General features: G+C 52.4%; 1 protein-coding gene across 1 annotated transcript; it reads right to left on the reverse strand.

Moving 5' to 3' along the window:
• Nucleotides 1-941: 941 nt before the first annotated feature.
• Nucleotides 942-18,310, reverse strand: NCF1 (neutrophil cytosolic factor 1). Its single transcript, XM_008141735.3, has 11 exons — nt 18,207-18,310; nt 8,814-8,894; nt 7,755-7,830; nt 7,441-7,606; nt 6,427-6,488; nt 5,005-5,127; nt 4,424-4,531; nt 3,466-3,583; nt 2,041-2,148; nt 1,344-1,489; nt 942-1,208 (listed from the first exon to the last, which is right to left on the reverse strand). The coding sequence occupies exons 1-11, from the start codon at nt 18,276-18,278 to the stop codon at nt 1,093-1,095; spliced, it is 1,176 nt and encodes a 391-aa protein (XP_008139957.2). The 5' UTR covers nt 18,279-18,310; the 3' UTR covers nt 942-1,092.
• Nucleotides 18,311-26,075: the final 7,765 nt, after the last annotated feature.

The raw sequence follows: 26,075 nt of genomic DNA on the forward strand, positions 1-26,075 counted from the left end.
TTATAATTGCACTGAACAAGCTAAAAGGTTGGGGTTGCCTGTGGTTAATTGTTCCACAGCTTTGTATGAGTCCTTGATACTGGACTTTTTCAGCAAACAAGGGTCTGCAAAAAGCAAATGGAGTTAAGGGCCCAGAGGTTTTCTCAAGGCCTCTCTCCATCGTTTGATAATCAATTATTCTCTTTTGAAGCACCTATCCCCTTGCTAATGTTCTCTGATCTCTAAGGGTAGCAGCCTTGCCTAACCTCAGGTAGCCACTCCCCCACAGGTGCAGCTCTTCATGCTACCCATGGCCTTCATGACAAGCTGCACGCAACAATTGGACAGGGCTGTGACCTCTGCTGGGGGGTTGTGGCCTCTGCTGGGGGGTTGTGGGGGAAGTTGCAGAAGCCGAGGTCCCGTTGCATACTGCCCTGTCCTTGGCCAAGATCTGTAAGGTTTGCAGCTCCAATGCGCACCTTAGAGTCTTTGAATTTTGGGAAAGACCCACCAGCAAAGCCTTTGAGGCCATGGGCTAGCAATAATGCTAGGGTAAATGGCTAGGATCTGTTCATCTGAATATTTGCTAACTGAGCAGGTCCTCAGTGAAGAATCAGAGGTGACTCCTCCCTTTACCTAAATTGCACATTTTTTTGTCAACTAAGGTGCACACACAAAGTCACTCACTGCCGTGACTCCCCTCACTGCGTACTGTGTCCAGCCCTTCTTCGGGACTGGTCTGTAGTGGAGCAGAGTTCTAGCAAACAGCTGACCAAACTAAGGCCAGGGGGAACCAGGAGTTCCCTTTGCACTTGGCCTTGTGCAAACTTGATCTTGGCCAAGGTCAGGGCAGTATGCAACTGGACCGCGGCTTCCGCAACTTCCCCCGCACCCCCCCAGCAGAGGTCACAGCCCGGTCCGATTCTAGCCCAGCACCCCCTCGAGTCTCCGCGGAGCCACAGTCCACTCTAAGCAACATTTATTGAGGGTGGCGGAGAGCGAGGTGGGGCGGGGCCCGGAGTGCCTTAGGTAACCAGACCTCAGGCTCTAATCACATATGTACAGGGGTCCCGGCGGAGGGGACGGAGCGCCATCGAGGGGTGGTGCCCGGCCTCAGACGGGGGACGCCAGCTTCCGCTTCGTGCTCTCGCTGCAGCGGTGCAGGATGAGGTCTGCGCTGGGCCGCGGGGGCACCGCCGGCTGCGGCTTCGGGCGCTCGATCTCCTCGGCTGGCAGAGGGCGCGGCCGGGTAAGAGGCCCCGCCTCCGGCCCCGCCCCCCAGTGCCCGCCCCCTGCCCGCCTGCGAGCATCCTGGGGTCCCGCCCGCCCCGCCCCGCCCCGCCCGGGAGTCCGCGGGCACTCACTCAGCGGGCTCCCGGCGCTCGGCGGCCCGGGCCGGCCCTGGCGGCGGCGCTGCTGCAGAAAGCGGACGCTGTTGCGCCGATAGGTGTCCTGGCTGACGCGCTTTCGCGACCTCTGGTGGATGCTCTGTGCATTGCGGATGGACGACCTGGCCGGGCGGGACGGGAACGTAGGTCATCGCCCCGCCCCGGCGTCCCCGCCGCCCGGGATCGGCCGCGTCCCTGCCCGCGGGGACTCGCCTGGCCACCCTGGGGTCAAACGACTGGCCCGAGGAAGTGAGGGGCGGGAGGGAAAGGGAGGGAGGGGGGGAAGGGGAGGTCCAGCGCGGACCCTTGCGGTGCCTCAGAGCCCAGGTCCATGTCCCACGCCCCTCACCAGCCTTCAGCCGGCCCTCTCCCCAGGAAGCCCACGGACCATCCATCCCCAAAGACTCTGGACATCAATGCCTTTACCCCTACCTCACACCCCTGCTTTCCACGCCCCAGTGCCAGCGCCACGGAGTAGGGCGGGGCGGGGCATGTCCAGACTCTCGACTGGGTGAGGGTGCTGCCTTCCCCGCCAGGCTCGGGACCCCTACCCTGTCTCCCCTGCCCCAGTCCTGCCCATCCAAGGCCGACAGAGGGAACCCGTGGAACACCCTCCTGAGCCCCGCCCAGCCCCCCCCAGCCCCCCCCCCCCCCCCCAGCCCAAAGGACTCACCTGCGGGGCGGCGCCCCTCGGCTCTTGATCTGGCGTTGGGCCTGAACTACGTCCTGCCCCGCCTTCTGCAGGTAAATGGCCGGGAAGTAGCCGGTGGCGTCTTCTTTCCTGCAGGAGATACAAGTCCAGTCAGTGGGAAGACTGAGGCTCCCTCTAAACGTTGGGTTCAAGGCAGCTGGGAGGTTGCAAACACCCGGCTGGCCAACACCAGACCCTGCCCCTCTGGGCCTCAGTTTGCTCATCCGTGCGGCACAGGCCCTCGGGGTTGAGACGTTGGGAGGGGGAGAAAATGAGCAGATCTAGATCTTTCCAGGGACCCGTGTGGGCTATAAAACATCTGCAATATTGCATATGTCAGTTCTTTCTTTTCTGGTGACCGCCTGTGTGTACCAAGAAACCTTTGCCCAACTCCACTGTTCAAGTTCTCCTATGCTTTCTTCCAAAAGCTTTTTAGTTTGGGGTTTTTGAACTTTGTAAACCCTGTGGTCCATCCCAAATAAATGTGTATGGTGTGAGGTAGGGTTCCAGGTTTGTTTGTTTCCATATGGATATCCAGTTGTTCCGGCACCATTTGTTGGGTAGATTTCCCCCCTATCCTCACTATTATATTAGGAGGGGGAGGGGGGAAACTTTACATCATACAAACTTCACTCAGTAACACCGATTTTTCTTGGATGGTGGAATGATCACAAGCAGAGTCTCAGGGGTGTGTGATAGGGGGTTAACTAAGTGTGGATCTAAAAGGTTGGCAAACCCTGTCTTGGGTGGGTGGAGGAGGAAGAGGGTATAGGGGGGATAAATGGTGATGGGGGAAAAATAAAAATAATAAAATCAAGAAAAAAAGAAAAAGAAACCCTGTCTCAAAGCCTCCAGCCCGGGACCATGCTGAAGATGGGTGTTGTGGCCACAGTTCGCTGAGTCATGGGCTGGCCCTGTGACCCAAGGCTCTGAAAGCTTGTCAAGGACCTGGGGAGGCCCAGGGCTTCCAGGGAGATGTCTCTGCTTCCCCTAGAACTGGGCGGGAGGGGAGGGGGTGAAGGGAGGAGTAAGAGGGGGGCAGAGGGAGGAGTTAGTGTGGCATTGCAGGGAAAGATTTAAACATAAAAGGGTTGACAGGTCTATTCTACCAGTTATCAAACATACGATTAAATAAAAAATTGGTTGTGTTGCTGGAGAAGGGATAATAGATGGACTGGTCAGGGGAAGTGACCCCAAGTCACGAAGGAAAAATGTGCCCACTCTGACGAAGACACTGAACCCAAGAGACAAGTAGGGTGGGACTATCATTCATGAAAACTGAGCCCAGAGAGGCGCAGTAGCTTACCCAGTGTCACACAGCTAAGTCAACCCAAGTCCACCCTGAGCCCAAACAGACCCTGCCCCAGGCCAGGGCTGGCGAAGTGGGCGGGAGGGGTACTCTCCTACCTGATGACCCACCAACCGTCCAAGAGCTTATGAATGACCTCGATGGTTTCGCCCTCCTGGAGGGATATCTCGTCCTCCAGTGCAGCAGTGTAGGCTTTGATGGTGACGTAGGGCTCACCTGGTCCACAGTGAGGGGGAGGGGCGTGGTGTGAGGATCTGCCCTGCACAGGACTCATCACCCCTCCTCTCCTCTCTGGGCCTGGGGCTTCCGCCAGCTGGTCCTTCTGGGTCTCCTGCAGGCTCCTCCCAGCCCTTGTGGGGCATCCTGGAGTTCTGCCCTCTTTACCCTCTGGACCCACCACTATCCACACCAGGGGCCAGGAGCTCCCACGATTTCAGAGCCCTGGCCAGGCATGCAAACAGAGGAGTGGATCTGCGGGAAGTGCGGGACTGCAGCGCCGCCTACAGGGCACCTGAGCCACTCAACTCCCGCCCGCTGTAGGCAGGTGGGGCTGCAGGCCCGCATACACACCTTTTCCAGTTTTAACGAGGAAGCATAAATCCACATAAAATTGTAAAATCTCTCCGTTTTAAAATATGGGTAACCAATTCTAACTGTTGACAACCTCCACAAGGGCTCCAAACAGCCCAGGAGCTGCCAATTTTCCCTTCCAGTCAGCATGATACCCCCTCCTCCAGGCAGCCCTCTTTCCTGAGCCTCAGCTCTGCTCACCATTCAGCTTCCCATTGGACCTGGCCCTAGCCAACTGCCACCCAGAATCCCAGGCTGACCTCATCACCCCCCTCCCCCCACCTCTATTCCTCCTCCTGGTTCCCTGCCCTGACCACCTCCTACCAGAACCCCCAAGCCAAACTGTGGGGTCTCAGCCCTGACTCCCCCCTCTGCCCAGCCCCCATGATATCCAACCCCAAAGGAGTCACTTCTGGCTTCTCAATATCCCCATGCCCCTCCCACCCCTTCCTCCCACACCCCGTGGCCATGGAGGACGGGGGGCACCTGCGTAGTTGGGCTCTGGGTCCTCGGGCTCATCAGGACTGTCCAGGGGCTCCAAGTAGGAGGCTGGGACCCAGCCTCGCTTTGTCTTCATTTGGCAGAACCACCAGCCTGTGCCCGGGGTGTGAGGCAATAAGTCAGGTTGGGCCTGGCAGACGCCATCGGGGTGGTGAGGACACTTGGACAGACACACAAACATCCAGCACTCGGATTCAGAAACGTCACCTTCGCCACACCCCACCCCAAAATCAGCCGGCCCCACACACAGGGTCACAGAATCACAGCGTGGAGCCCACCTCACACACATGACGAGGAGTTGGCCTGCCCCCCCGGGGACATGACCCTCAGAGATGCACAGTGAAGCCTGCAATATGTGCAGATGCCCAGCGCCGCCCCAGGGTGCACGCTCAGGGGAGGGTGACCCGCAGCGTGGGGAGGACAGTCAGGGCCCCAGGGCCAGGCGGGGAGGAGGTCCGGGGCTGCAGGGAGGGCAGAGCCTTGGCGGGGGGCGGTGCGGGGGGGGGGGCTTGTGGCCACAGGCCCAAGCAGCGGGGGAGGGGGCCCAGGCAGGGCAGGAGGCTGACCGCTCTCGCCCTTCTCCACGACGTCCACCACGTCGCCTATGGCCAGAGCCATCTCGGAGCCCGAGCTCTTCTCATAGTCGGCAATGGCCCGGTATGTCTGCAGGATGATGGGGCCGGTGATGTCTGGGCAGAGGGAGGGCAGGGTGAGTGGATGCTGTGGGCGTGAGCTGCCTCCTCCTGGCTCTCCCTGGGGTCCCCAGTGGGGGCTGCCAGGACTGGCACCGGCGGCCTATCCCCACCCAGCTCCAGGCATTCCACAGGTGGAGGCGCCCTCCAGGCTGGAAAGCAGCAGAGATGAGCTTTGCAGCCCTGCATTTAGGGAGAACCTAGTGCGTTCCCGACACTAGTCACACTACACGTCCCCTTTCTCGTTTGGTTAGCCAGCAGTCCTCCTCACACATCGCCCAGGGGTCACGTGAAGTGAGTTTCTGATTCCATAGCTCTGTGGTGAGACCAGAGAGTGCATTTTCAACCAGCCCCAGGTGCTGCTTCTGCTGCTGCCGTTATGGGCTGAACTGTGCACACACACACACACACACACACACACACACACACACACACCCCAGTTCATACAATGAAGCCCTAACCCCAGTACTCTAGAATCTGAGTGCATTTGGAGATAGAGCCTTTAAGGAGGTAATTAAGGTTAAATGAGGGCATCAAGGTGGGGCGCTGACCCAATAGGACTGGTGTCCTTATAAAAAGAGGAAGAGCCCTAACCGGTTTGGCTCAGTGGATAGAGCATCAGCCTGCAGACTGAAGGGTCCCAGCTTTGATTCCAGTCAAGGGTATGTACCTTGGTTGCGGGCGTATCCCCAGTGGGGGGTGTGCAGGAGGCAGCTGATCGATGTTTCTAACTCTCTATCCCTCTCCCTTCCTCTCTGTAAAAAATTAATAAAATATCTTAAAAAAAAAAAAAAAGAGGAAGAGATACCAGGGATATATGTGCACAAAGGAAAGGCCATGTGAGGACACAGCAAGGAGGCAGCCGTCTGCAAGCCCAGGAGAGAGGCCTCAGCAGAAACCAACCCTCACACCTTGATCTCAGACTTCCAGCCTCCAGAACTGCGAGAAATAAATGCAAGCTGCCCGGCCTGTGGTGCTGTTACAGCAGCCAGAGCTGGCTGAGATACTCTGTGTCACCCCGACGGCCACCTTTGCCCTCAAACCTGTTCATTCATTCAGCCACAACCTCCCCCAGCATCTGTGCTGGGCTCTGCAGCCACGGAGGCCGGGGAAGCACCTTTATTTGCAAGGGGCTCCCTTCGCTATCCAGTGAACCCCAAAGATCCCATCGTGTAGCCACCAACACCCTTCACAACTGCTCTCGCTGCCCTTTTCCCTGCACACCCTGAGCCCGGCTCCCTGATCATGTCAACAGTCCCTTAGGGTGACCTGCCCTGCCTGCCCCGGCCCCCTCACCGGCAGCGGCCGTGTTAGTCTTGCCATCTTTAGGCATCAGGTACGTCTCCGGCTTCTTCACCCTGCAGCAGAGGACAGTGCGGGTTAGACTCGGCTTCCCACGGGGAATGGAGTGTGGGAAATGGGGCCGCTGCAGAGAGAAGGTGGCGACTGGACTGGCAAGGAAAGGGCGTTGGGGACGATGGGGTTGTTCCTCCAGCCTGAGGCGGGGACCCCAAGGAGAAGGCGCCAACGGTCAAAGACAGAAAGGGCCTCCTGCCCAGTGAACAGTGAGGCCCTGGCTCTGGGAAAGCCGGTCAGCTCCTGGGCCAGCTCCCTTCTGGAGCCTGGAGAGCAGCCAACGGGAAGGGCTCCTTCCCCAGCCGCTGGCAGCAGCCCTTCCCGGCAGCAGGGGTGAGTTTAGGGGTCAGTAAGCACCCTGTCCTCCCTCCAGTCTCCCCCACACTCAGTGGCCGGAGAGGGACAGAGAGGGGGGCCTTCCAGCCTGTTCCCTGAGACCCCACTCCCCCTCAGGTGCTTCCAGGCCAGGCCCTGAGGACAGGAGACCCCTGGGGCAGGGCTGCCAGAGACCTGTTTTGCTAACAAAAGGGAGCCAGGGGCCGAGACCTGTTCAGCGATTCCGAGGCCACGGACCCACATCCTCTCGCACTTCGCCGTCTGTGAGCGCTCTCCACAGCACCCGGACTACCTTTGGCCCTCACCGCCCCATCACACATGGGTAAACTGTTTGCAGAAGGCTTTTGGACCCCCGCCCCAGGCCTCCTGCAGCCTTGACGCTCAGAGGGGTCCAAGTGGGGACTTGGAAAGGATGCTCAGTGGTTGCAGGTCACACGGGCCAGGGTTGGAATTTTGCCTCCTTCTCTTTCTGGCTGTGTGACTTCGGGCAAGTCAATGCCCCTCTCTGAGCTTCAGTCTCCTAACCTGTAACCTGGGGGAAGTCCCACCCCTGCTAGGGTGGGTCACCACCCCATTTCCTCTCCCACCTGCCTCGGAACAGGAAAGGGGGCCACTCACTGGCTGTCGGTGGGGAGCTTGAGGTCGTCGGGGCGCACCTTGAAGAAGTCAAGGAGGTGTGGGCAGCGGGAGATCTTGACCGGCAGGCCCATGAGTGCACTGCAGTACTCGGTGAGCGTGCCCTGGCGGCTCTCGGCTGCCCGCTGCCCGTCAAACCACCTCGGTGCTGACCGGATCGGGGAGGGGCACCAGAGAAGCGGTGAGCACATTCTCGAGGTCAAGTCCAAGCAGGGGCAAGGGCAGAGGGGGCAGCTTGGAGGGCAGGTGAGGGGAGCCAGGACAGGTGACCCCACCCAGGGGACTCAGCCCCTCACCTGGCAGATGGGGGATGATCCTGTTCTCTGGGTTGATGTCCCCCGCCTCAATAGGAAACATTTCCTTTAAGGTTTTCTAGACAGAAAAGAAAACGTGAAGGGATGGTTTCCCATGACAACACTGTAAGAGCACAACATCGCAAACGACCTAAATACCCTTCTCATCGCTCTGGCTACAAACTTCTGGCGGCGACCTTGGTTCCTCTCTTTCCCTCCCACCTCACAGCCAGCCACCAGTACATCCTTTCGGTTCTACTGCAAACATCTCTCCAGAATCTGACCCTTCTCACTCCCCACACTGCCACCGCCCTGCTCCGAGCTTCCACCAGCCCTGGATTTTACGAGCTTCTTATGTCTCTTTCCCCTTCCACCCTTGAGGGATCCTTTTAAAACCTAAGGGATCCTCTCAACCCAGCACCCAAAGGGATCCTCTTAAAACCCAAGTTGGATCCTGTCCCTCCTCTGCTCAGAACGCTACCCGCCTCCCAGCTCCCTCAGAGTGCAAGCCAGAGGCCTCATGTTGGTCTACAAGGCCCTGCTAGACCTGGCCCTGCCCACGGCACTCACCCCTTCTGCCACCTCTCTCCCCCTGGTTCACTGTGCTCCTGCCAACCTTGAATACTCCAGGCCCACTCCTGCCCCAGGGCCTTTGCACTTGCTATTCCCACTCTCACCCTACATATATCAAGTAGGTCCCTAAAGAATACTCTCTTGAGTTCGTGTGGAATGGGTACAGAGTTTCTGTGTGGGAAGATGAAGACATTTTGGAGATGGATGGCCATGGTCAGCAAATGACATTGTGAATATACTCAATGCCACTGAGCTGTACTTAAAATGGTTAAAATTGTAAATATATGTTGTGCATATTTTACCACAATAAAAAATATATTAAATAAAATGTTTCTTAAAGTTTAAGAAATGCCCCCTTCCCTGTGGGCTGGTGGGGACAGACTCCGGGCACCTCAGCGCCCGGCCAGCCCCTGGGTCTCTCTCCTCCCCAAGAGGCAGAGCTGGGACCGGGGTGCCGTCCCTCCCCGACCCCGACCACCAGGCACTCACATGGAACTCATAGATCTCCGTGAACCGCCGGTAGACCACCTTCTCGGACAGGTCCTGCCACTTCACCAGGAACATGTACACCTGGGGGTGCAAGGCCCGCGTTCAGCTTCCAGGGAGGCCTCGCCATGCAGCTGGGCAGCCCCCACCCCCAAGTGAAGCCTGAAGGACTGGGGATCGAGCGCTCTGTGGGGCAACGTGACCAGATAAAAGATGCCGAGTTCATGGACCCCAGAGCTGCCGCTCTCCAGCTTTAGGACCCAGGACAAGAGGATCGCCTCTCTCAGATCTCTCCCCTGTCATTGGAGATAAAAGTAGGACCTCACCGTAGGGCTGGTATGAGAGAGTTTCAGGAGACAAGATACAGAAAGCGCTGAGCTCAAACAATACAAGAACCCAGTAAGGTATTGTATTGTTCCATGTATATCTAATGTCCAGAACAGACAAGTCCATAAAGAAAGAGGGTAGATCAGTGGTTGCCAGGTACGGGGGAAAGGGAGATGAAGAATAACCACTAGCAGGTATAGGCTTTTTTTTGGGGGGGGGGGGGATGTTGAAAATCTTCTAAAATTGATTATTGCAATGATTGTGCAACTCTATGCACATACTAAAAACCATTGAATTGTATACTTTACATAGGTGCACTGTATAGCATGGAAATTATATTTCAATAAAGCCATTATTTAAAAAAAAAATTAAGCCTGGCTGCTGTGGCTCAGTGGTTGAGCGTCAACCTATGAACCAGGAGGTCACAATTTCATTCCCTGTCAGGGCACATGCCCGGGATGCAGGCTCGATCCCCCGTGGGAGGTGTGCAGGAGACATCCAATCAATGATTCTCTCTTATCGTTGATGTTTCTATCTCTCCCTTCCTCTCTAAAATCAACTAAAGAAACATTTTTTTAATGGTGGCAATGGGCCCTGGGCGGTGTTTCTAAGTGGTTAGAGCATTAGCCTGAGCACCAAAGGGTCACAGGTTCAATTACGGGTCAATTACTGGGTCGCAGACTTGATCCGGGCCTGGTCTGGTCGGAGCACATGCGAGAGGCAACCAATTGATGTGTTTCTCTCACATCAATGCTTCTCTCTCTCTCCTTCCCACTCTTCCACTCTCTCTAAAAATCAATGGAAAAAATGTCCTCAGTGAGGATTAATAACAACAAAAAGGTGGAAATGGTAAATTTTATTATATATATATAGTTTAATTACAATAACTTAAAAAAACAGCAAAAAAACAGCAATGTGGTATTATGAACAATAAAAATGGTACAAAATAGAAAATCTAGAAGTAGATCAAGTACATATGTAAATTTAGGATATGATAAAAGTGGCAATTCAAATCACAGATGTAAAAGTGGATTTTTACAAAATTGGTGTTGGGACAACTGGCACGCCTTTCAGGAAAAGGTAAAATTGGATTTGTTTTTCACACCACACAGCAGAAATAAAATCCAAGTGGATCAGAGTCATAAATGTAAAAATTGAAACCATATGAGTGCAATGAAACCGGCCCCCCACCTACACTGAAACCAGGTGGCCCCTGAGGGACCTCAGGCTGAGACTAGACCATAAGAGTTTCTCTCTCTCTGTTTTTTTTTTTTTTTTTTTTTACTGTTTCTCAGCAGATTAACACCAGGCCTCCTCACAGTGCTCCAGAGACCACCAGACCCAGCTGGAGCAGGCGCAGGTAGCAGTCAAATGACCCTAGGCCAGTGTTTGGCAAACCGCGGCTCGCGAGCCACATGCGGCTCTTTGGCCCCTTGAGTGTGGCTCTTCCACAAAATACCACGTGCAGGCACGCACATACAGTGCGATTGAAACTTCGTGGCCCATGCACAGAAGTCGGTTTTCGGCCTGGGCGAGTCTATTTTGAAGAAATGGCGTTAGAACACTCAAGGGGCCAAAGAGCCGCATGTGTCTCGCGAGCGGCGGTTTGCCGACCACTGCCCTAGGCCGACCTCCAGAGCACCGCAGAACCAAGTCCTTGTTGGCCATCTCTCTCTTTTTTTTTTTAATATATATTTTTATTGATTTCAGGGAAGAAGGGAGAGGGAGGGAGAGAGAGATAGAAACATCAATGATGAGAGAGAATCATTGATCCGTTGCCTCTTGAATGCCCTACACTGGGGATCAAGTCTGCAACCCAGGCACGTGCCCTGACCAGGAATCGGATTGTGACTACCTGGTTCATAGGTCAACGCTCAACCACTGAGCGACAACGGCTGGGCTGCTGTCTGACCCTTGAAGAAGGTCGAGGTTTATCAATCAGGAAGATGGGATGTCTAGATCAAATATGGACACATATAGGACTAGCCAATGAACTCTGCCAGGTTTACATTACCTCATTCTGTCCTGCCTTTCCACGTTCTTTACCTTAGATGGCTTAGTTCCAACGCTATTCAGACTCTGGATTAGAATGATGAATATGCATCCTCACCTTAATTCTTTAAATTTAAATTTACTTCAAATCTTTATTTGGGGAGACAGATTTGGGCTTTCTCCCTGTCTCCTCATCTGTCTACCTCAGGAATAAAACCCCCCTTTGTCTGTGAAAAACCTGTTGTTTCAGTATCTGCCCTTCCTGTGTGATGGGGCAAAGGACCCACCAACTTTAGTCAGTAACACAAGACGGAAGCATTGGTATATGGGACTTTCTAACTGACTCAAAACCAAAAGGCAGTAAAAGATTGCTACTTCAAATACATAAACATTCTTTCAAATTTTGTGTTTGAAGCCAAAATGTAAATGATAAACTGGGAGAAAATATTTGCAATACACATCACAGAGGTTTATCTTCATTGTTCTTTATGGCAACATTATGTAATGAATAAATACTCTCCTCCAGAGAGCAGAGGAAATGAGCAGGGGCAGGTGAGCTGGGCAGGTGAGCTGAGCAGGTGAGTTTGGGCAGGTGAGTTGGGCAGGTGAGCTGGGCAGGTGAGTTGGGCAGGTGAGTTGGGCAGGTGAGTTGGGCAGGTGAGCTGGGCAGGTGAGCTGGGCAGGTGAGTTGGGCAGGTGAGCTGGGCAGGTGAGTTTGGGCAGGTGAGTTGGGCAGGTGAGCTGGGCAGGTGAGTTGGGCAGGTGAGCTGAGCAGGTGAGTTTGGGCAGGTGAGTTGGGCAGGTGAGCTGGGCAGGTGAGCTGGGCAGGTGAGTTTGGGCAGGTGAGCTGGGCAGGTGAGTTTGGGCAGGTGAGTTGGGCAGGTGAGCTGGGCAGGTGAGTTGGGCAGGTGAGCTGGGCAGGTGAGTTGGGCAGGTGAGCTGGGCAGGTGAGCTGGGCAGGTGAGTTGGGCAGGTGAGCTGGGCAGGTGAGTTGGGCAGTGAGCTGGGCAGGTGAGCTGGGCAGGTGAGCTGCCACTCAGCACCATCACACTTCTGTAGAAACAGCTCCAAGGATTGGGGAAAATCACAGGAGGGAAACATTTTAAAAATTGACAGTTTTATCAAAGTCTCACAGGGTCACCAATTCATTCGGGTTGGGGAGAATTATTTTATTTTATCTGTAGTTAATTCCGCAATCCAACTTTCCTGATCTACCCCACCCACAAAGGGTAAAGTTAAAAGAGAAATAGATTTAACCCATTTCAGGAATTTTCCTCTGATGCAATAACTGAAACAGCTTAAGGTAAATTGTCCAGCCTCTCACGTTTCTCCTCACTGCTCCTGTCTCTAAGATGACAGTAGATTGGCAGTTACTAAATAGCTGCGGGGATGTAAATGAAGTACAGCATAGGGGGTATAGTCAATAATATTGTAATAACTATGTATGGTGTCAGGGGTACTAGACTTATCAGGGGATCACTCCATAAGCAATAGAAATGTCTAACTACTATGCTGTACACCTGAACTAATATAATATTGAATGTCAACTGTAATTGAAAATATTAAATCAATTGACTGTAAAAAAAAATACACATCGCAGATAAAGGGTTAATATTTCCAATATATAAAAAACTTTTTTTTTTAATTTGAAGAAAAAAAGACCAAAAAAATCTGATAGAAGAATGAGCAAAAGGTATGAACAGACAATTCATGTCACACACGTGTATATACAGTGTATGTAACACATAAAGAGGTGTTTGGCTTTTCTCATAATAACATAAATGCAGAGTGACTAGGTAATGGCAAATTAGTGAAAACAATCTAAAAGGTTGTTTGAAGAAACAATGGTATAGTCATACAATGGAATATTTAAAGATGTAAAAAAAAAAAATACCCAAGTGATTCAATGGATTAATTTGGAGGTAACTCCAGGATATTATAGGAAAATGAAAAAAATGTCACCTTGTTTGTTATCTGTGTGTAGTAAGGAAGAAATAATAAGAAAATTTCATATAGTTGCACTTATTTTTGTAAAGAGAAATAAAGAAAAGATGAACCGGAATGGGTCTTTGGTCATATTTTTATGAAGCTTTGATGTCTGATCTCATGTGAATATTGTACATATTTAAAAATAAAACTAAACCAACAAGGAGGGGCTTCAGCTCCAAGATGACAGTCTAGGACAACGCTGAACTCGCCTGCTCCCAGGAACACATCAAATTTACACCAACAGACAGAGCAGTTCACCCTAAAGAAGAATTGAGGGCTGACTGAAGAGCTTCTGCACAACCAACAGGAGAGAGACCACACAGAAACAGGGAGGAGCACAGGATACAGGCAGGTGGGCACCCCACCCAGCACACTGGCCTCCAGTCGCCTACCCTGAGGTACTGCTTAAAAACAGTAGTTTCTGCCCTAACCGGATTGGCTCAGTGGATAGAGCGTTGGCCTGCGGACTGAAGGGTCCCAAGTTCGATTCCGGTCAAGGGCATGTACCTTGGTTGTGGGCACATCCCCAGTAGGGGGTGTGCAGGAGGCAGCTGATTGATGTTTCTAACTCTATCCTTCTCCTTTCCTCTCTGTAAAAAAATCAATAAAAATATTCTTAAAAAAACACAGTAGTTTAAAGCAGCAATTGCCAACCTTTTGGACCTCGTGGACCACCAGTGGTCTGGGGACAACCGGTTGGCAACTGCTGGTTTAAAGGATACCTAGGCCATACCAGAAGGAAATCTATTTACAAACCCTAGAGCATTTGCCAAGTGTGAGAGGAATTGCAGAAACTCTCTCTGGGGTTGAGGGCAACAGAGCACCATTTGTGTCCCCACTTCTTTTTTTTGTTTTGTTAATCCTCACCTGAGGATATTTTCCTCATTGATTTTTAGAGAGAGTGGAAGGGCGAGAAGGAAGGAGAGAGAGAGAGAAACACTGACATGAGATTAGTTGCCTCCCACACACACCCTGACTAGGGATGGGGATCAAACCTGCAACCCAGGTACGTGCCCTTGACCTGGAATTGAACCCACAACCCTGCAGTGCGTGGGCCAACGCTCTAACCACTTAGCAATACTGGCCAGGGCTGTGCCCCCACTTCTTCATCCAGACACTCTAGCTGTAGGCCAGGGCTGTCCCCGTGCACCCCAGGCCCACGGCGGCTCTGCTGCTTGTCCCCAGGACTCACTGCGGCTGGCCCAGCTCCAGCAACAGGTCTGGCTGGCCTATCAGGCAGCCCTGCACTGCTTGCCTCCAGACTCTCCTCAGCTTCACACCTGCCACAGCTACTACTTCTGCCCACGTGTGGCTTGTCCCCTGAACTTGCTGTGGACCAGCGGTTGCCAACCTTTCAGACCTCACGGACCACCAGTGGTCCGCAGACCACCAGCTGGCGACCGCTGCTGTAGATTATGTCCACTTCAGCTACAGCCCCTGAGGCTCACAGTTGCTCCTGTTCAGCTCCAGACCCTGGTTCAGCTTCTTCCCAGGGCCTAAAGGAAGCCTAAGCCGGCCAAGGCAGTCCTGCTGCAGCCTGCCCCAGTGACTTTCCTTGGCCCATATCCATTCCAGCCACAGCTCCAGGCCCCAGTGAACTTGCCCCCAGGACTCCCTTAAGGCCTACAAATGCTCCAGCTCCAGGTTCCAGCACCAGCTGGCTTGCCAAGTGCACCTGGCTCAACACTCTACAAAAGGGAAGTTACAGCAGGTCACTCATTCAAGACCAGGAGAGGTTGCTGTTTCACCAAACACAGAGAGAGAGCCAAAATGAGTAGAGAAATAAGTTTCAAAGGAAAAACCAAGACAAAACCCCAGAAAAGGAACTAAATGAAACAGAGACAAAACATTCTAAAGAGTTCAAAACACTGGTTATAAGGATGCTCAATGAACTCAGGAGAAGAATACATGAACTCAGTGAGAAATTTAACAAAGATAGAAACCACAAAAAAGAACCAGCCTGAAATGAAGAATACATTAAAAGGAATCAACAGCAGATTAGTTGATGCAGAAGAATGAGTCAACATGCAATAAGACAAGGAAGTGGAAATCACCAATTCAGAACAGAAAAAGAATAAATAAATTTTAAAAAATCAGGATAGTTTAAGGGACCTCTGGAACAACATCAAGCATACTAACATCTGAATCATAGGAGTCCCAGAAGGAGAAGAGAAAGAGACAGGACAGAAATCCTATTTGAAGAACTAATGGCTGAAAACTTGCCCAAGCTGGTGAAGGAAACAGACATCCAAGCCCAGGAAGCACAGAGAGTCCCAAAGAAGATGAACCCAAATGAAGAATACAATAACTGAAATGAAGAATACATTAGAAGGAGTCAACAGCAGATCAGTTAAATCAACAAGGATTTTTAAAAAAAACTTCAGTTGGAAACAGAAACAAACTTACCTATATATCAAATGGGTAACAACCATAATAAAGAAAAATGGGAAAGAAAGAATCAAGTAACTTTTAGCAATAATACTTTCACTCCTCTCAGGCTGAAGATAAAGGACTAAAGAACTGCAAAAAAAACCTTAAATTTGCCCTGGCCGGTGGCTCAGCGGTTAGAGCATTGGCCCGTGCACCGAAGCGTCAAGGGTTCCATTCCCATTCAAGGACACGTACCCTGTTGCAGGTTTGATCCCTGACCCCAGTAGGGGCTTGCAAAGGAGGCAACCAATTGATCTCTCTCTCTCTCTCTCTCTCTCTCTCTCTCTCTCTCTCTCTCTCTCTCTCCCCCCCCGCCCCAACCCTCCCTTCCACTCTCTAAAAAAAACAATGGAAAAAATATTCTCAGGTGAGGATTTTAAAAAAAGAAAACTTGCCCAGCCGGCATGGCTCAGTGGTTGAGCGTCAACCTATGAATCAGGAGGTCACAGTTTGATTCCCAGTCAGGGCACATGCCCAGGTTGTGAGCTCCATCCCCAGTGTGGGGCATGCAGGAGGCAGCAGATCAGTGATTCTCTCTCATCACTGATGATTCTCTATCTCTCTCTCTCTTCCTCTCTGTAAAATCAATTTTTAAAATATATTTTTAAAAAAAGAAAACTTAAAGTTGACTTCATAGGTTAGTGGGTTTATTGTAATAGTGGTGTGGGCATAGTAATTCTGAAACAAGTGTATGTGTACTGTTGAATTGAGCAAAGAAGTAAATATATGGATGTTGTTGGGAGCCAGGCTTCTCACAGTGAGAGAAAGGAGCTACAAATATAAAAAGGTGAGAGGCAAGAATGAAATGAAACGGCTATTTTCCCCAGTCTGTCTACTAGAAGGACACGAGCGATGACACCTCAGTGGCAATGAGCACACCTAGCTTCCAGATCTTGGGTTCTAAGATCACTCCCCACTAAAAGGAATCAGGGGTCCTTAGCAACATGGCTGAGTCCAGCGCTGGGGCTGGGAGAGTAACCTGGACCATCTTGTGCCAGAAGTAAGAATGTGCCCAAAGAATGGCAGGCACAGAAGCCAGCTTGAAGGAGCTCCCACTGACCAAATCTGGTACAATCTGAGGATAAAAATAAATTATGATAGTAATGGATTGTAATCCATTAATAAAATCAGAATCCATGGATCCATATATTTTTTAAAAAATATATTTTATTGATTTTTTTACAGATAGGAAGGGAGAGGGATAGAGTTGGAAACATCGATGAGAGAGAAACATCGATCAGCTGCCTCCTGCACACCCCCTACTGGGGATGTGCCCGCAACCAAGGTACATGCCCTTGACCGGAATCGAACCTGGGACCCTTCAGTCCACAGGCCAACACGCTCTATCCACTGAGCCAAACCAATTAGGGCCATGGATCCATATTGGCATAAGTAAACAAATAAAGGGAAGGCCCTTACAGAAAATGTTAAGTGATAAATTCAGAAGGAATGACTGAGTGTAAAAATCACCATGTAGCAATCACTGTAGTAATTTGATTCAGCCATCAATTACTCTAAGGAACAGGATATTCACATAACTTCCAATCTCTCCCCACAGGTTAGTCTATTTAAAACAAAGGGGGAAAGTAACAGTCCCGTAGAGAAACTTGGAGGACATGTCCAGGACTTGGTGCCCAATGCTCTCTGCCAACATGGGGACCAGTCACAGTCTCCTGCCACTTGGTAGGACGGATGAGAACAATATAGCATCACTTCTGGGGTATTCCCCTCGTCTGTGCATAACCTGAATCTAGTGAAGTATCAAACAAACCCAATGGAGGGACATTCTGCAAAATAACAGGTCCCATCTCTTCAAAATGGCAAAGTCGAGAGGACAAAGGAAGACGGAGACTGACCCAGGTGAAGGAAAGCTAAAGAGACATAACTGAAATGGAACCGGTGACCTGGGATTGGATCCTGGACCTGAAATAGTCTTACTACATAGAGGACAAGTGACATCTGAATAAGGTGTGTGGGTTGGATAACAGTGTTTGTCAATGTTCATTTCCTCATTTTGACACACTGGCACTGTGGCTATGTAAGAGAATGTCTCTGATTTTAAGAAATGCACACCACAGTGTTTAGAGGTTATGAAACAACTACTCCAACTTAGCTCTCAAGTGTTTCAGAAAATTTCTATTCGGAGACAGAAGGGACCAGGGAGGGAGGGAGGGGGAGAGAAGAGAGAAGAGAATGAAGATCCTCCCTGGCCTTCCTCTGGGCTTGGGGACCCTATCGTGGGGTGCTATGTCTGGGCAGACACTCCCCCAGGTCCCCATGCGGCTGCGGGGGACAGAGAGCCCTCCGGGAGGACCACTCCCTAAAGGCCGGGATGGTCAGGGAGGGCTGCCTGGAGGCGGAGGCGCACGCCCTGGACCTGAGCGCGCGGGCTGGCTGCCGGGAAGGGTACGGAGTGGAGAAGGGACTCTCGCTGGGGCGCGGAGTGAGGTGGGCGGGCAGGGCCGGGGTGCCAGGGCGCGCATCCTTTTTAGGGTCCCACGTCCACTGCAGACCCCGACGGGCACACTGAGGCCCAGAGACAGGGAGCCGTTTGCCCACGATCTCGCCCTTCCACCCCCGCGGCCCGGGAGTCCCCGTCTCGGGCGGTGGGTGGCCCAGGGGCGGGCGGGCGCCCCCATCCCGCCCCCCGCTACTCACGTAGTGCTGGCTGGGGACGAAGCGCTTCTCGAAGCCCAGGAGGGCGATGTGGCGGATGAAGGTGTCCCCCATGGCGAGCTGCGCGCCGCACTGGCCGGGGCGCCCCGGGCTGGGCCTTAAATGGGCTGGAAAGAGGAAGCGGCCCCTGTCGGCCGGGCTGGGGCCGGAGGCGCGGAGGGCGCAGAAGGGCTTCCTCCTTCTTTCACTTTCTGGGTCTCCCCAGGCCCCCACCGCGGGGACGCGGACGGCCGCTCGCACGCATGTGTGCGAGGACCAGCTTGTCCTCGTCCTTGTCCTCCCCGTGGCCCGCAAGGCCTCGAAGGTGGGGATTCCCTCACCATGCCGCCCCCCCCCCCGACACAGCAGGCTGCCCCCACCCCGGGCCTTGGCGCCCCCTGGCCCAGCTCCCACAGACGTGTAGCTCCCTCCCTCGTGTTCTCTAGGTTTCTGCTCCAATGGCACCTCCTCTGAGAGGCCTTCCGGGATAACTACACATAAAATAGCAAAACTTCATGCCTCCCCAGGCCGCTCTTCTGTTTTTATTCCGAGTACTTCCCACAACGGACAGTTTACCTATTTTATGTTTGCCAGAGTGTGAGCCCCATGAGAACAAGGACTTGGCCTGCTTTGGCACCCAGGGGTCCCCCCTTACACATCTGGAGAGTGGCTGCATCACTCCCTGCGTGAATGAGTGAACGCCCCCAGGGCCGTGTGTGCCAGAGGCAGAGCACATCCCTGTGTGAGCCCGGCTGAGGGCCAGAGGCAGCTGGGACAGACTTTCTGACCTGAGTTCAAATCCTGGTCAAAGAATGGGCCCTCAGAGCTGACGGTGTCCTCCTGAGTGAAATGGGACCATCTCTGCCCAGAAGGGGATTTGGGAGGAAGAAGTGAGGGGCGGGGGAAGCAGCATACCTGAAGAGAGGCCAGTTTGTGGCCCCGGTGGGCAGATTGCAAAATTGAGACATGACAAAGGCAGTGGGCACCGAGAGCACTCAGAGCCCTGGGTCCCCCTGGGCTATTGGGGGTGAGGGTTGGCGTCTGGCTCAGAAGAACTTGTTGGGAGGTCCCCTTCAGTCACTGCGGCTCCCTCCCCCCTGGAGGTCACCAGCCCTGGGTGTGACAAGCCTTGCAGGTCCTTTCCATTTACACATCAAGGGTCTTCCCACACAGAAGGATACACACAGAGGCGAACCTCCCGACACGATGTGGTGGGAGAGAAGCAGATGCAAAGCACACCTGCCGGACATTTCTACCCAGCCCCAGCTGCCCAAGCCGGTCTGGGGTGTTGGAAGGCAGCCTGGCCTGGTGGGAGCCGGGACTGACTGACGAGGGAAGCGGGAGGCCGCAGGTGATGGGCCTTTTCTTGATAAGGATGCTAGTTCCACGCATGTGCTCACTTTCTGAAAATTAATGTAGCCCCAGGCAAGGAAGCTCTGTGGGTGGCTTTGTTCTCTGGGTCTGTTTTACTTTAATAAAAAGTTGAAAACAAAGAATGGAGTGAGTGACTTCACATCAAGAGGGAGGGCCTGGCACAGAGCACTGGGCTCCCTGCTGAGCGGCTGTCCTTTAATTATTCAGTAAATGGCCCCTCCCTGACGGACTCTGTGTCTCTGGTCTGCCCTGTCCCACAGGTGCTGCTTGAGATCCTGCGCAGAGGCCATGCTCACAGCATTGCTTATGAGGGCATGTCTAGGGGAAGGGCAAGGGGAAGGGCGAGCGGACCTCCTCCTGAGCTCAGGGTCCGTGGCCCTCAGCACTTCCTTCCCTTCCTCCAAGAAGTCTTTCCACTCTTGCGTAACTGCCTGGCTGGGCTGCCCTGGCCAGAGGACACCAGCCACCGCGGCTGATCCTGGAGCCGGCAGCTGCTACCTTTCCACTCCCCTCCTGTGGCCGCCCCATGGCTCACCTTGCCCCTCAGAGAAGGGGCCAAGACACCAAGTGATAAGAACTCCTGTTTTACCCTAACCGGTTTGGCTCAGTGGATGAGAGCATCGGCCTGCGGACTGAAAGGTCCCAGGTTCGATTCCGGTCAAGGGCATGGACCTTGGTTGCGGGCACATCCCCAGTGGGGGGTGTTCGGGAGGCAGCTGATCAATGTTTCTCTCCCATCGATGTTTCTGTCTATCCCTCTCTCTTCCTCTCTCTAAAAAATCAATAAAAAAATATTTTTTTAAAAAGAACTCCTGTTTTGCCCTGTGGTGACCTGTCAGCAGACTTACAGCCTTTTGTCAAGATGAGATAGGATTGAGTTTTATGCACAGATGAAATGAGCGAGTGACCAAATTAGAAAAGAAAAGGGGTAAACATAAATGAAGGAAGGAGGTAATGAATAAATATCAGATCGGGGAGTGTGAGGTACAAACTTTTAAAGTCTTAAAACTTTTAAATTGGAAATACATAGAACATTGTAGAAAAGTGTACAGTTTCTTATAAAGTAGATATCTAGCTCTACATCACCTGGTCTGAGAACAATACCGAGTGCCCAGAATCCCCCTACTTCCCGGTGAAGTGAGTGCTATTGAAGGACTTACCCTGGGTCAGGAGTGCTTTACATCTATGATCACATCTTATCCTCACAATGAGGTGATCAGGTAGGTACAACTATTATCCCACTTTATGGATGGGAAAGCTGAGGCTCAAAGAGGTAAATAGGTTGCCACAACTGGTAAGCAAAGAACTGGGGCTTGAACCCAGGCAGTCTGGATCCCAGGTCCCTGCTCCTAACCACTGGGATCGCCTGCTTTGTTCTTGTTTTAACATTTTTTTAAAAAATTTGATTTCAGAGAAAGGAAGAGAGAGGGAGAGATAGAAACATCAATGATGAGAGAGCATTATTGATCGGCTGCCTCCTGCACGCCCCTACTGGGGATGGAGCCCACAACCGGGCATATGCCCTGACCAGGAATCAAACCGTGACCTCCTGGTTCATAGGCTGCTCAAACACTGAGCCATTCCAGCCGGGCTCTTTTTTATTTTAATCCTCACCAGGGGATATTTATGTGTGAGGAAGTGGGGGTGGGGGAGGAGAGAGGCATCGCTCAGTTGCCTCTTGTATGGGCCTGGACTGGAGATGGAACCTGCAACCTAGGTATGTGCCCTGACCGGGAATCACACCCATCACCTTTTGGTACACAGACCTTGTGGCCGGTCTTGCATGAAGCACCAGCTAGCACTACTTGGTTCTTGAACAATATGAGAATGAATGATGACTGGGGGATCACAAGGGAGGTGCCAGCCTGCATGAACGCCCCAAAAGAGGGAAACTCTTACATTGGGACAGACTGAGGAGGTGGGGCTTCCCAGTCTGGCCTCAAGTCTTGGCTTCTCTTTAGAGGCCACTTTCTCCACACAGAGGCCTTCCCCAGAGGAGCTGGGCTGACCAGTTCCTCAACCAGGAAATCCCCAAGGCTGGGCCATGGAGACAGGCTGTGTGAGATGTTTGGCATCTCAGCCGGAGGCCCAGGCAGTGCTTCTGAGGGAATCCTAGAACAGGAACAAGTCAGCCCTTGCTGTAGGACCATTTCCTCGAGTTTAACTTAAAGCCCTCCTGCCCCTTCTCAAGCGAGCTGCCTGGGTCCCATGCCAGGCCCTGTGAATAAGGCCTCCTGGGCCAGTTCTCGCCTGGTGCCTAGAGTAGATGGGGCCTCGAGTCACTGCTGACAGGTAGGCAGAGGGGCCACTCGGTGGTGAAGCCAGCTGCCTGGGGCTGAAGCTCTAACCGCAAGCTGGTGTCTCTATGCAGAAAAGTCAGCCTCTCACTATCTGCTTCCCAGGGGACCCTGAATCTTCCTTTCTCAGCAAAATCAGACTAGGAATGGGCTCTGGCCAGGTCTGGGGTGGACCTCGAGTCCTCATCAGAAGGGAACACTTAGGAGGCAGGCTCAGGGCACAGAGTCAGTGATGGGAACCACATGCCCTGGAGTCTCTTCCCCCCTTGGCCTCTGGAGGACATGCGCACACTGACCGCTGGCTGTGGGCACGGTGGCTTGACAACCACATGGACCTGCTTTGAACCCTGACTGTTTCATTTCTATTTGTGTCCTTTGGCAAGTTAACACTAACAGTGAACCTATTTCTTGGGCCTTTGTGTCCCATGAGAGCAGGCACTCAGGTTGCTGGGACCACCTGTGCAAGGCTTGGACCACAGGGTGGGCTCATGTTCTCTGTGGGAACTGTTGGTGGAGAGTGGGTGGGACTGTGGGGTACAGCCTCTGGTCTGGAGCTGGCAGAGCTCAGCCCTTCCTGTGCCGGGGACAGAGCAGAGGGCAAGGCCTCGAACAGAAGCCCGGGAGTCCTGGGGGCAGGGCTCTCCCACTGCAATGCAGCTTGACACCAACCGGGCCCTTGGCAAATACCCAATGAATGGGGATTCTGCAAGCAAGTTCTACTCCAAAACAGGAGCCTAACTCCTCCCACTGTCTCCCAGGGCCTGCTGTGCCCCCTCCAGACCCACCTCCTGACTCTTCCTTGCTGAGTGGGCCCAGATGTGTCATGCAGTGAGTTATTTGAAACACATCAACCAACCACCCAAAGTTAATCCAGCAGCAAGCTAGGCCCTCAGGGAGTTTTGTGATGTGTGAATTTGAAATGAAGTCCAGTAATGGGGAAATCCTGCCTCTGGATCCAGTCACCTGGGCTGGGCGGCATGTCTACATCTCTCCAGCCCTGAGTGCAGGAGTCAGCTGGCAGCATGATAGTCAGGCTGGGGTTTTCCAAGGGCTCAGTACCTTTGGCAATTCCAAGGGTATAAGGACAGTAAAGACACACAGGATCACATACGTCTGGAGGGGTGGGTCTCCTGTAGACAGGTGGGTCTCCTGTAACAGAGATGTGAAGTGGCCGGTCTTGCATGAAGCACCAGGATCACAATGATGCCACCTGCGGGACTGAAGCCCCGAGTCCACACTTGCTATGGCGTGGTGACCATGGGTTGCCTTCTCCGACCTTGCTTTTTTGGAATCCTGTACTTGCCATCTTCTACCAAGGGTTGTTCCTAGAGGATCTAGACTGGTCATCATAAGAGAGAGGACACTTTCGGTCTAAATTGCAGAGCACCAATTCAATAGGCCCTTTCAGGATTGATCTTGATCTCATGACCTAGGAAGTGGGCCGTCTATTCTTTTGCTACCTCTTGGTGGGTCTAACCCACTCTCACTGAAACAAGTGGGGACACCCTCCCCAGGTCCTCTCAGGCACTGCCCAGGGCATGGTCTTTGGTTGCTTTATGGAGCCTGAGGCACTGGAGACTTCAAATGAGCAGCCTCGGGACCACGCGCGAAGTGGAAGCTACTAAATGCCCAGAAACCACCTTGCTTCTGAGAAGGAAATCTGGCAGGAAACACCTTTACAAATGGATATTGTATCATAGCTTGCTTTCAGCACTAACTTTTCTGACACTTCCTCAAAACAAAACCAAGAGGTATGCGTGGTTGGGGGTGAGGCAGGGCAGGAGGGAGAGGTAAAGTGACACCAAGACCCTATTAATCCTGCTTTGCTGTTTTTCTCAGCTCCAGGGGCGAGGAAGACCCTCGGGCAGCCAGGCTAGGCTAGTCCACTTTTTAAAAAGTCAACAGGTCATCAGGCTCCTAGGGAGTCATTTCTACAAGCCAGCTGCGAGCTGCCTTCAATTGCTCCGAGCCAAGGTTGGCAGCCAGGAGGTGAAGCACAGAAAGTTAATCACCTCTTATCCCATACTGGAGTAAAACAGAAAACAAAACCCGAGGCTGGGAAAGCAACTTTTGTGTGGGGCCTAAACAGAAGGATGAACAGCCCCATTTGTGCTCATCCCACCAGACTCACATGTCTGAGCAGCACAGTGAAGAGTCGATACACTAGACCCCACAGGCCATCTCAGTTCCTAAAATGCCACCCTTTCCCCTTCCCCGTCACAAAGAACCCGAGGCATCCCTGGGAGAACCCTCTTCTTCCACACACACACTTCCATTGAGGAGGACAAGCCCTGGGCAGTACATTCCAGAGATGCCCACTGGTGTGTGGCAATGATCTGCCCACTAACAGTTAAGCCAAGCAAGTTCCTGGAATTCTAGTCCGGGGCTGGGGTGTTAAAAGTGAAACTGGAAAGGCCTGTTCAGTCCTCCTCTCAGACCTTTCAGTCCCCGGGGGGAAAGAAAGCAGAAACGGAGGCCGGAAGGATGCTCAGAATAACCAACTACTTCAGGAGGGAACTGCTGCCTGCTGTAAACAGCTGCATTATGGGAGGACGGAGGGCCACAGAGCACAGTGAATACACATCTCACTTCCCGTGTGCTAGGTGATTCAGACCAATGAAAACATAAAGGTCTCATGGTGTGCCACTGCTGAAAGGGTAAGCTTATGTGCACTGGGAAGTTCAAGTCTGGGTTAGGCTGGGCCACCCACAGAAAGCAGACACACGCTCAGCGCCGCCACAATTGCTCTGCCCCACCCGCGGGGGCAGAGGCCGCTCCAGGCAGCTGCTGGAGGTCCAGAGCTTGAAGTGGGGGTTAGCATTAGCCCAACTCCGTTGACAGTGTTCAATAAACACCATGTAGACATTTCCTTGATTTTATCGTGTTTTTTTTCTGATGGAAATTTCCTCAAGAAAAGAGCTGTCTACAAGTGGAGCTTGGATTTGATCACAAAACCTACGTTCTTAGTCACTCTACTCCCTGGTAAAATGTTTAACTTTGAACTATTATGGAATCAGGATGTTTCACAAACACTAGGCACATTGAAATTACTGGTAATACCTATCTGGACAGTATCTTGTTTCTAAGTCCAGTCCTCACTGACCGCATCAAGATCACCCCCACCCCCGGAAGAATCGCCTCACTGATGGAGGCACCGACTACTCATTAACCCAGGGGCTGAAGGCTTCATCCTACAGCCTGGGCTCTGGTGGAGGGAGCCCGGGCGACACTGCCACCCATCTGCAAGCAAGTGCCTGGGGCTGAAACCAGGGCGAACTTAGCCATGTGGGTAAGGAGGCAATTTACCAGGAAACAATGCTGTTCTAAGGAAGCTCTCCTAAGATGCCTGACTAGACGGTAGAGGCAGAGACTGAGTATGACATGTTAAAAGCTTCGGGAGACGGTGAGTTAAGAGAAATGACCTGCTCTTCCAGAGGACGGATGGATGCAGCAATAGCATCCCTTGCCTGAGGTTCAACACTTTTCTTGAAGGAATTAAGCCTGTTTTGTTCGGGGGAGAGACAGAATGGGACAGGAGAGCATTCCTTAAACCATGAGAAAGGGATGAGGGGTGTAGCACTGACTCTGTGCCGTTATCCAGAGCACAGAAGCTGGTCTACTTGGTAGATGTGAGAACATTTAAAAGATGCTAACAGTATATATAAACATAAAAATATGTGTGTGTGTGCACACTGACTTTTTATATTGGATAGGAAAACAAATCTCTTTGGTAGTATTTTCGTTCAATAATAACAACTTAAAAAGATCCATGAGATTCTATTGTAGAAGCCATCTCCTGATATCATTTGGAAGATAACAAATTAGGTTTCCCCGAGCACAAACGTGTAGGGTACAGAAGAGGCAGAGGGCTGTGCTGGGAGAATATCCCGAGCCAGTGTCCTTTTTAGGTGGGAGGAGCTAGTGTGTATGTGCTCGGTCTGGGAGGAGCTCCGACCTCACAGCCATCCGTTAGCTGCATGCACTGGCACGTACAGGTAAAAAGGTGGGGCCTCCAGCCTCAGCTCCAACGAGACGCACAGGGGTCCCAGAGATACCACAAACAGCGGTGTCCTTCTGAGGACCCGAGCCTCTGAAGATGCCAACTTAACCCTCACGTGCATTCCACTTACCACCGAACCACACCCACCAGTTTCCCGAGACATAATCATGAAAACGCCTTAGAAAGAAATGAATTAGTGTG

This window comes from Eptesicus fuscus, chromosome 4 (genome assembly GCF_027574615.1).
Source record: "Eptesicus fuscus isolate TK198812 chromosome 4, DD_ASM_mEF_20220401, whole genome shotgun sequence".
Lineage (NCBI taxonomy): Eukaryota > Metazoa > Chordata > Mammalia > Chiroptera > Vespertilionidae > Eptesicus > Eptesicus fuscus.

What these genes read in the sequence shown, in the direction of transcription:
- NCF1 (XM_008141735.3), bottom strand. Translation starts at nt 18,278, where the DNA reads ATGGGGGACACCTTCATCCGCCACATCGCCCTCCTGGGCTTCGAGAAG. An exon ending in CGGAGATCTATGAGTTCCAT is followed by an intron (nt 7,831 to 8,813) that starts GTGAGTGCCTGG and finishes TTTTCTGTCTAG; the next exon opens with AAAACCTTAAAGGAAATGTT. An exon ending in GATCATCCCCCATCTGCCAG is followed by an intron (nt 7,607 to 7,754) that starts GTGAGGGGCTGA and finishes CGATCCGGTCAG; the next exon opens with CACCGAGGTGGTTTGACGGG.